The sequence below is a fragment of the Miscanthus floridulus genome, unplaced genomic scaffold (assembly GCF_019320115.1).
Source record: "Miscanthus floridulus cultivar M001 unplaced genomic scaffold, ASM1932011v1 os_1406_1_2, whole genome shotgun sequence".
Classification (NCBI taxonomy): Eukaryota; Viridiplantae; Streptophyta; class Magnoliopsida; order Poales; family Poaceae; genus Miscanthus; species Miscanthus floridulus.
Window position 1 is genome coordinate 1 of NW_027097700.1, and position 11553 is coordinate 11553.

Below are 11553 nucleotides of genomic sequence, written 5' to 3' on the forward strand. Positions count from 1 at the left end.
TTACAAACTAAGTCTTGTAAAGTAGCAGAAGCAAATAGTTTAACTCACACACACGAGTTCAAATACAAGTACCAACCTGTTGATCACATCCTATAAAAGCATTTAGATAAGATAACAGAGATCATGCCCATGATCTAGTCTTCGTCACCCGTAGGGTGGAGATAGTACTTATAGAAGCCCTGATAAAGAAGGTCATCTACAACAAGAGGGGATAAACCCTGAGTACGAGAATATACTCAGCTAGACTTACCCATCAGAAACCAAAAATAATTGACACCAAGGATCATGCATAGCTTAATTTAGTGGATCTGGCTGACACTTTCTTTTTGCGGAAAAGCATAAGTAATAATGATCAACTCTTAACCTGAGCTAGCAGTGACTTTTAGCCATTAACCTATCAGCTATATTAGCACCTATACTAAGCAATCACTTGATTAAGATGCAAACATTATTAACCATAGCCGGTATAAACTATGGCAACATTATTATCATCCTCCATTTAACCATATCGTTAAATTAAGTGAATCTACATTGCCACTGCTCAGTCAAATTCTCACTATCCGGGAGAGACGGTGACTCGAATCGATTCATATCTAGCTAGAGGGGTATTCCTAACACAAACCCTACTTCCCCCATTAGGGTCACAATCAAGTCACCTTTGGTACAACTCAGGAGAAAAAAAAAAGAAAAGTCATGGGTCTAGATAGTGCCGCATTCTCAAGGGTGACACTCTGCTAGGAAGTGTAGGACTTTCAAACACCTGACCCCTTGGACTCACGCTAATGTCCCCAAGCACTTCCTTACTTCCTCCAGAAAGCATACATCCCCCTAGTTCCTGGCCTGAGTCGAACTACTAGGCTTCATGGTCAGAATGACTTATCCGGACAGCTAAGTGTTAGGCTGCGTTCAACATGACATGAGGATGTACAGCGTATTGGTCCTTAAACGACATAGATGGAGTCACTATGTCCAACCCTACACAAGACTCCGCCCAGTCTTAATTCATTATTAACATGGTTCTTTTCCACGATAGCAAATATAGCCAACAATGACCCACCTCATCCTAAAGCTCGTAGGTGACAGGAAATCACTCGACTCCTACTGCACTAAGCATGGCTAAGCATTTAACCCATTCCTGAACTTAAATAGGATTCAAGTGCAATATTAGGATAAGGATAGATATATAATGCAACAATTGGTTCCAACCAATTCCTATACTTAATGCATCAGCAACTATAAAAGATACTGAAGATATTTGTAAAAACATGGGAGACTTAATATGCTCCGGGGCTTGCCTTTTAGGAAAGAGGATGGCGGTGGTCAGGGCACTCGGGCAACTCCTCCTTGGCGGCTGCTTCATCGGTTGCCTAAACCTCGAGCTCCTCCTCCTGGCTTGCTCCCTCGAACTCTAGAAGCGTCACTCCCTCCGACACACCTATTGCATGTATGCGCAAGATAAATATCATGGATGCACATGAACAAAGTTAGGGATGCTTGGGGAATGCACATGCTTACTGCAGTACACATATTCTAACTTAAGCTCTATTCAAATCACTTTAACTTACCAAGTTTAGACAATCTAATATACAATTACTCATCTTCAGTTAAGGACCTAGCACCTGCACCTAAGAATTTTCTCAAGTTAGCCTAGCACCTAAATAATCAACAAGAACGATGCTATAAATCATTCACCATTCATATTTCAACAAAACTGGGAATATACCGCAGCATAGTAAATTGACCATAACTGAAGATTTACAACTCCAAATGACATGCAACAAAGACAATTTGGAAAGCTTATGAAATTTTATAAAATTCATTTTCAGACCTAAAGGCATGATTCCAAAGTTTAGCAGGTCGAATTTACGTAAACACATAATCAGGTCTAAACAAGACAGAGAGCAAGCAAAACTGTGATCCAACTTTGAACGATTGTACCTCCTAAACTACTAGGCCAAATACCACCAAATTTTAACAGGAGCTAGATAAATAACTTATCTACAACCTTTGTATTCACCACTTTCCTAGCAAACCAAATTATCATGGTGAACTTTGCAAAGTTCCCAGAACTATCCAGAAAGACATAATGCAAGAAAATAATTATTAACTTATCTTGCAAACACACAAATGGACACAACCAACTTTACTAGCTCATCACACATATCAAAAGAACACCAGAATCATTAACAATTCATTTCTTTTAATGCATTTCTTAATTTATTTAATTATTAAAGAGGAATAATAAACATATATGAAAACTACACCATTTAATCTACAAAAATTACAGTTGGTACTACATGCTCCAAGTAGCCTACTGTAAAAATTTTACCCAAAGTTACCAATAGAAACATCCTACACAAAAATAACAAGGCAGCGAGGCTAATTTTGGCCTAAATTAGAAACCCTATTGAAAAAGTGTCAAACAACATATTTCATATTTTTCTTAGCATCCTCAAGGAACTACGATAGCCTCCAATAAATTTCATGGGCATTGGATTCATAGATTAATTATTAAAATTCACCTAAGGATCGTCTAATGATAAAAGGGAAATTAATAAATCAAAAACTATTTATGCAATGACTCTAAAATTATTACCAGAGCTTCTACTTATCAAGAAGAGATTACCATCCAAATTTCATAATTTTTGGATCACAGGAACTCTAGATATGAGTTAAGCAAGTTTGCATCCATTTAAAAACACATTTCAAGTTACAATTTAACTCTTCTAGAAACCTTACTGCAAGTTCTGATGCTATATTTTTACTAAATACTACACTTCACCAAGATCCTAACAAAATTGGAACCACCCAATTTGGTTCTACAAAACTCTAGTTATAATTTTTACAAAACAACATGAAATCTAGAAATAATTGAACTATCTTCAATCCTTAAGCCACTAACAGTTGGGGTCCACGCCTCAGGCGGGCCCACACATCAGCGACGGCGAAAAATAGAGCACGGCGCGGGATGACACAATCTCGCTGACGGCGAGACTCTCCGGCGATGGCACCGGCACGACCGTGATCCCCAAGTCCTCTCGAACCTATTAAGCTACCTAGCTAGGCCTATCGCTGGAGCCAACGACGACGGCGGCGTCGATGGCGGCATGACAGAGCGGCTCGACGGCGAGACACCAGTGCTGGCTATGATAGGTCGATCTACTGCTATGATGGGCTCCTACATGCTACAGCAGAGTTAACGCACCTAACGTCACGGCTAGAGACGGTCGGAGATGTCCTGGCCACGACGTTGTGGCATGGCGGCGATACTTTGGCGAGGCCGTGCACGACACGGAGACCTTACCAAGCATAGCTAGTGAGCAATGTAGGCATGGTGGTGTGGTAGGAGTACGACGATGCTGTGGTGGTGGTGAAGGAATGGTGAGACACGAGCTGGCACCGGCAATGGTGTCGGTGAAGCTGTTGCGGCTGCTACGGAGCTGCTGCGGGTGAGCGCTGAGGCGAAGGAGGAAGCAGTGGATGGAAATGTGAGCATGGACAGTCACGGGCGAGTGCCGGGCTTGAGTTGGCATGCGGCAGCCCAACCTGGCCTGGCCGGTCAGGCCGGCGGTTGGACACTGTAGCTTGCCATCAGAGCCTCGATTCCAGCCTGATAGTGAGAATTGTCGACCTCCAATCTCTTAAACCATGATGATCTAGCTCATGGCATAGTTGACAAAGTTGGAGATCTAGGTGAGGACTACAACTTTGACAATTGGAGCTAGAGTTGGTTCGGCCTGGTTAGGGAGATACAATGCTCCAAACATCAATACATGAAACTAAAAATCAGTTCCCAGACTTAGAAAATTTCTAAGTCTCCAACTAGCCCCCAAAACTGACTTGTGGGCCCTTTTTGAGCATGTTCTACATATTTTCATGAGATGGTCATAAAATAACTTTTGTTCCTTATAAAATTTCCTACAACTTTGCTTAAAGGTGCACAACAATGCAAACACTCTAAGCTATACTTTTTAAATAGTCAAACAAAGGAGCTCTAGGGGTCAACACAAGTCAAACTATTACTTGGAAGCATAATTAGGCAATATGGTCAACATGAACATTGTTCCTAATGACATTCTAAGTGTAGCTAAGTTGTTTAAGAGGACATTTGACATGCATTTGCATAGACCACACATGAGCACACACAAATCCTAGCATAAAACCAAGCAATTCAAATAGAAATACACACGAAATGATAACATGCATCATGGTATGATTCTTATGAATGAGATGATGATGGACATGCTCATGTGATGCAAGTGTTTTAGTGCAACCATAACACTAAGGTGTTACAATGCTGATCGTCAAGACTTCTTCTTTATTACACTTCAAGACTTTACGAGCATTGGTGGCGTCATAGTTCCACCTATCATGTTTAGTACTAAACCTTGATGTAGGTCTTGCTCTAACAGGGATTGAGCCTAGGGTTGCAATTTTGGTCTTATGTGTGAACTCCTTGGTTGATGTACCAGTGATGGATGTACATATGTTGTACGTTGTGATATTTGAACTTGTTTGGTGCACTTGATGTAGTAGTCATTGTCTTGTTCATTGGAGGAGGTCGATGTTGCCTTCACTTGCATTTTGGCACTATTCATTATGATTGAAAGACAAGGCTAGGATACAAGAGAAGTTCTGTCAAAACTATTCTAGGGCAAGATAAGAGATAAAGGATGGCTCTTAGACTTTCTAGAGAGGATTGAGAGATAAGGCCTAAGATAAGGAGGATAAGGATCTCAAAAGAAGATACAGATAGATATGGGGACTAGAATTGCTCTCCTCGACTCTCATAGCATAACATTCCTAGTACTTAGGGTGAATCGAATACGGACCCCGGTTCCTCACATTGGCACTTTCCTATCATTTCCTCCTAGTCCCATGATCTAAACACTATCAGGTTAACTTTCTTCTAAATCTTGAAACTAGCATGCATGTTAAGAAATAAGAGGCTAGATTAGCTATAGAGTTGAGAATTACTTTAACTTATAGGGTAAACACTAAAGCATAAGAGTTATCAGATTAAGAACTAGCATGGCACAACATTAAGGTTATATGAGGTTTAACAAATGGATTGTTCATGTAAGTCAACCACTACTCCAATACCCATCTGCTGTAAGGGGTGGGGCCAACTGGGGGCCAAGTGCCTCTAGCACCTCACCTTCAGGATCTTTTTATAGTCGAGTGACACAAAAGCCCCATGTGACAAACCAACACATAACACACAACATTGTGCCAACGGAACTAATTTGGTTAGAGGAAGTTACTGAAAGTATTATTACACAAGGGTAAGGGAACATGAATGTACAAAAGTTGTTAGAGTTAACTTGTAGCTCATCTTGGATTCGGCCAATACAAGGTCTACTATGCAGCAGTGAATTGAGCATTGGCTCAAGCTGACTGAAATAAAATTACCCGCAAAACAACTTAACAGCAGCACCAAGAGTACATTTCGTACTCACAGGACTTAATTCCAAGATATTGATATTTGATGGATGCAAGGGTGTTATCAGGCATTTGTACATTTGAAGAAAAGCAATGGCGTTATTTAAATGACATGCTCATGATTCATAATTAAATTACTTAACAACATGCTCCCTGATAAAAGTAAAGTGATCAACATTTATAAATCATATCATCATCAAGTTTCATCATTACCACTACCATGAGCATAGAAAGTAAGAACATCCAAAAGTTTTCATACTCACAGGACTTCAAGCCTTCAAACTCTACAGAGGTGTACAACTGTGTCCACATGGAAGAATGGGACTAACCACCATATCTTGTGCACAAAGATAAGGGTTGCCTCACGTCTCCAACCTTTCCCTAATTTGGCCTGAATATCACATGAAAGGTTCGATTGGCTCCCGATTAATGCTACCACCATCTAACCAGTGCCACCTTCTTGCCAGTTCCATGGATAGATCGGTCGCAATTAGTTACTAGGCTTGTCGTCCCCATATGCGACATGTGGTCTATATGGATGGTTACTCAGACTCATGTATCCCAATGCATGGTCCTTAACTGCTAGATGAGCTATGTCACTTTAGATCCCACACTCATAGTGACCTACCCCTCGCAAGAGCAAGAATTACTAAATTGATCATCATGTTGTTATGTCATGTTGAGATGAGTCCTTAGTCAAAATTTGGAAATCGATAAGTTGTAACCCTCATTCACTTTAGTAATTAGTTATCCTAGTGTAGCATCCTACCTAGGCAAGTATGAATTCCGTTTCTCATACTTGACTTCTACCATTACCTAAACAACTAAGCAATTAAGTGTTTCCATTCCCATTGATTAGATGAAGGGCTCTAAATATTTAATGAGTAGTTCTAACTTAGTTAAGCATCATTAAGTTATGTTCGGTTTATAAACCCAGGGTCCCTCATAGATTGACTTCCCCACAAAGGCTCGGCCCAAGCAGACAGTGCGCAACTCATGGGCCGGCCCAAGAGTCTAAAACAACAGGCTAGAAGGGTGGTCTAGTCACCGATCGGAAGGTCTAGCCGGGCAGGAACAGCGCCTGCTTGTTGACTCTAGCCCACCTCTATGACTGGAGCACTCACTTCGGTCTCCAACCGCCTCTAGATGGTCTCTCCGACCAGAAGTCCTAGCAAAGCACTACCTCCAACTCTGACCCCACATCTCTGACTGGGGTATGCAAAGACCCTACTCACTACTCTTCTCTGATTGCTGCAACCAGAGCCGACTGGGACCAACCGACTGGGACCAACCGACTGGGGACGCCCGCCCGGAAAGGACTAGGGAACGAACGAAGAAAGCAAGGCAAGGCGCTCAAGTCAAACCATGATACTAGGGACTGTACCCTGTCACCTGTAGGAACAGTACTCTGCAACCGCCCTGACACAAACAGTATTGTAAGCACTGACATTTTCATCTACCGTATTGTGGGCGCCGTTAACTCCCATATGGTAAGGCCCCCCACATGCCTCTAGGCATCGACTAGTGTTGTGGGCGCCAGGATTTACCATATCGAGTGAACATGGTGAAACTCCTCACATGCCACTTGGCATCAACAGTATATATAGGTGCCGACATCTACCATACCCAAAACAAGAGACATAACCTCCCACATACAACTGACATCCAATAGTGTTGTGGGCGCCTACCATCCTCTTGTACCCGCCGGCGTGGGCAACAAGACTTAGAAGCATACGAACTCTCTCCCTCTCACTTGTAAGTCCATCCCCTTCATCTATAAAAGGGGATATGCTCTCTCCCAACATTAAGTTGATTCTAGTTCACTAGATTACAACCATAGAACCACCAGGTTCGGACCTCAAGCACACGCTTGAACACTTAGCTCATAGAGGAGCTACTATCGCTCTCAGCCCTTCCGACTAGAGCCGACCGGACCTCTCATGCACCCCATCTTTCTCCTTCTTGTTGGTAACCCCACTATAAACTTCAAGCACCTGGGCTCAGGAATAAAGTCACCGATTGACTCAAACTAGACATAGGGCACGTTGCCTGAACCAGTATAAATCCTGTGTCATTGAGTGCTAGGCCACCTCCGATCACAACGTACGACAAAACTACAAATATTTACTTGTTGGTCACTTTCTGCACCGATAGTTGGCATCATCCGTGGGTAAGACATTGTATGTTCAACACTTTTTGGTCATTGGATGACCCACTTTTCCACCACCCTCACCGTGGCGGGCTCTGGCGATTTGATTCTCTTTGGCTCACTGGAGTTTCCCACGCTCCCATCTGTTGGGATGTGGGTTCCACCCATCTTCAAGCCATCCCTGTCCTTCCTCTTTGGAAGCCTAGACTTCATCACCGACTGGCTTAGTGTACTACACCTCCGTGAGGAGGCACTTGTTCTGGCACCTGTCGGAGGGGTGCCCTCCATCAACTCTGGGACGCATGACTTCAACAATGCGGCATGTGCACTTCATCTTGAGCAAACTCTCTGCAATAACCCCGCTGTAAGTAATATGCATACTATTATTTACTCTTTATCTACTATCTCTGGCAGATCATCTAGAGGGACCATATTGCCCATGCCACGAACAATGTATGTTTGATTCCCCTATGGCCTTGCATCCCCCACAGATGCATACGCTCAGGGGCTCTGAAGGATGCTGGCGCCATCCCCCCTCACATCCAAATTTGTGGGAATCGCGAGCTATGCTCCTACGACTCTCCACAAACTCCTAGATGATGAGGGTGAGAGTGACGGCTCCAGCATCGGCAACATGGCACCTCACCACCATCCGTCCTGGGAGTGTGCTATGGCAGACGGTCTGAGACAGCTATCGGTGGTTGTGGAATCTACGTAGACTCACACCAATCCGGACCCACATGTGGGGGCCCTTGCGTCTATGCAAGTGCACGCTGAGGAATTACGACAATGGTGGTAGAACCAGCCGCCACCTACGCCAGCGCATTCAGTACAGCACGTTGCACCCCATGCGCATGGCCTAGCGGGTGTCACCTAGGGTCATGCCCTTCAGGTCCAACATGTAATCATGAATGAGGGGAATGGTCCCCACAATTCGCTCAGGCTGGTCAGAACATCACTGCTACGACAATGCTTCTATGCGGCATTCCCGAGCCCATCGACCCCTAGGAGCAGGTAGTCTACTAGAACCTCCAAGTTCTAGTAGAAGCCATCGCTATTCAATAGGCGGAAAGCTCCACATTGCGACTCTGACACGTGACCTCTCTCCCCACCGTGGGAATGGGGATGCGCCAAACGGATTGCTCCATCTGCTCACCACTATAGCCGCTAGGTGCGGCTTGGGCGGTGGCAGCTGCACCATGGTCTGACCTGGCACCTGCCCCACATCGACCGTCGGTACATGAGCAGCCCAGTCCACACTATGATGCGCACAACATCGTCAGCAACCGGCATCGGGCCCAGCATGATGATGATGTCCACCGGCAGCAGCAAGAGCAGGTGGCACGGATCCTAGCCGAACCATCGAGGGGAGCGGTGAAACATGCCCCAGGCACGGTCGCCGACTAGACGACTAGAGTCCTAGCCCTGAGGGTCTGGGGCCGTGGGCCTTTGACCGGCATATTCAGAGAGCGTTGGCCCACAGCACTTCCGACCGCCCACCAACATAGCCAAGTACATCAGGGAGACAAACCCTGGTATTTGGCTTGAAGATTTCTAGCTCTCCTACCGAGCCAGAGGGGTGGATGATGAATATATTTGGGGGAACATGTTCAGGCATGGCTTGAATTCCTCCCACATGACAGCATCTATGACTAGGCAGACCTCAAGAGGGTCTTTGTTGGGAATTTCTAGGGGATGTATGTCCACCCTGGGAACTCCTGGGACCTCAAGAGTTGCCAGCAGGGGCCCAACGAGTCCCTATAGGACTACATCCATAGGTTCTCCCAATGATGCAACTCCCTCCCTAATGTCGTTGATGTAGACATCATCAGCGCATTCCTCTCTAGGATGACCTGTGAGTCCCTAATCCACAAGCTTGGATGCCTGAAGCCCCATACCACTCGTGACCTACTCGCCGTCACCATTAACCATGCCCCCAGTGAGGAAGCGGTCGGAGCGGTCTTCAACAGAGGCCAGGACAAAGGCAAGGCCAAGCACATAGACCAAGATGAGGGCCCCTACATAGTGGGGCAAGAAGAACAAAAAGGACCGGCACTAACCGGACAACACCATGTTGGTTGCCGCAACTGACCACATGGGCAAGCAGCCCCAACAGGGCTTGCCTGGCCACTTCAACAAACTCATGGATAGCGCATGCACCAACCATGCCTACCCCATCAAACACCTTTACAAGGACTGTGAGCTCCTCAAATGTTTCCTATGACAGGCCAGCGGGCCAAAAGAAGGGGACTACAAAGAGGCGGTAGCCAAGAAAGGAGGCATGGCAGGCAAGGATGGAGATGGTTTCCCCAACACCGATGAATGCGTCATGATCTTTGGTGGATCCGACATCTTCTAGTCCAAGCGCTAGCACAAGGTATGCTATAGGGAGGCATGCGCCATTGAGACGGCCATCCCCTCCTTCCTCAGCTAGTCAGAATCTCCAATCACCTTTGATTAGAGGGACCGTCCCTCCCATGTCATGAGACCGAGATGCTACCCACTCGTCGTCGATCCCATTGTCCACAAGAAGCGCCTCACCAAGATACCGATGGACAGAGGCAGTAGCCTCAACATCCTCTACATCAACACCCTCAACGCCATGCACATCCCTCGATCGAAGCTCTGCCTGGCGAGCTCTCCCTTCCATAGAGTGATCCTGGGAGCGCAGGCATACCCACTCAGGCAGATCGACCTGCCTGTCATGTTCGGCAGCCGAGCCAACTTCTTCTCAGAGGTTCTCACCTTCAAAGTGGTGGAATTTCTAGGATCCTACCACGCCATCTTGGGCTGGCCATGCAACACCAATTTCATGGCAATCCCCAACTACACCTACCTCAAGTTGAAGATGTTGAGACCGAACGGTGTCATCACCATGAGCAGCGCCTTCTCGCATGCCTTCACATGAGACCCCAGGCACTACGAGCTCACCACTACGGTCATCAACTTGTCCAAGCTCCTGTGGCTTGGGGAATCATTAGATAGTCGACTCCACCTTAGGTTGCGAGATCCTCTCCTTTCTAGATGCCTACTCAAGCTATCACCAGATCATGATGAAAGAGTCTGATCAGCTTGCAACCTCATTCATCACCCCGTATGGTTTGTACTGCTACGTAACCATGCCATTTGGCTTGAAGAATGCTAGCGCCACCTACCAAAGGTGCATGCAGCAATGCTTCACCGACCAAATCAACCTACTCGATTAGCCTGACCAAACTGAGTGGCCAAGCCCAATGATCGCCGTCTATGTTGATGACATAGTGGCCAAAACAGCTCGAGCCTATGACCTGATCACAAACTTGGCTGCAACGTTCACGAACCTCCAAAGGTTCAACATCAGGATGAATCCTGAAAAATGTGTTTTTGGGGTTCCAAAGGGGAAGCTGCTAGGATACATTGTGTCCGAGCGTGGCATCGAGGCCAACCCTAAAAAATCATGGCCATCTCCAACATGGGTCCCATACACAACGTCAAGGGTGTACAAAGGCTCACCAACTATCTGGCAGCCCTAAGTTGATTCATCTCCTGGCTCGGCGAATGGGGGATGCCACTCTACAAGCTCCTCAAAAAGATGGACACTTTTGTCTAGACTAAGGAAGCCTAGCAAGCCCTAGAGAGCCTCAAAGCATCCCTGATGTCAGCCCCAATCCTCGTCGCTCTTGAACGAGGAGAACCCCTTCTCCTCTACATCATGGCCAGCAACCATGTGGTAAGTGACGCGCTAGTCATCGAAAGGGAGGAGCCTAGACACCAACTTAAGGTCCAGTGGCCTATATACTTCATCAACGAAGTACTCGTTGACCCCAAGGTTTGGTAACCCTAGGTGCAGAAACTCATATATGCTGTGTTGATGGTGACCCGAAAGCTCCTGCACTACTTCACCGACCACGAAGTCATGGTCGTCACTTCATACCCACTCGGCGACATCATCCACAACCATGATGCTATGGGAGGATCTCTAA

General features: G+C 45.8%; 1 protein-coding gene across 1 annotated transcript; it reads left to right on the top strand.

The window, feature by feature from the left end:
* Positions 1-10142: 10142 nt before the first annotated feature.
* Positions 10143-10499, top strand: LOC136534008 (uncharacterized). Its single transcript, XM_066526509.1, has one exon. It carries the CDS (start codon positions 10143-10145, stop codon positions 10497-10499), a length of 357 nt encoding a protein of 118 aa, XP_066382606.1.
* Positions 10500-11553: the final 1054 nt, after the last annotated feature.

Coding starts and splice junctions, on each gene's coding strand:
- LOC136534008 (XM_066526509.1), top strand. CDS start 10,143: ATGGACAGAGGCAGTAGCCTCAACATCCTCTACATCAACACCCTCAAC.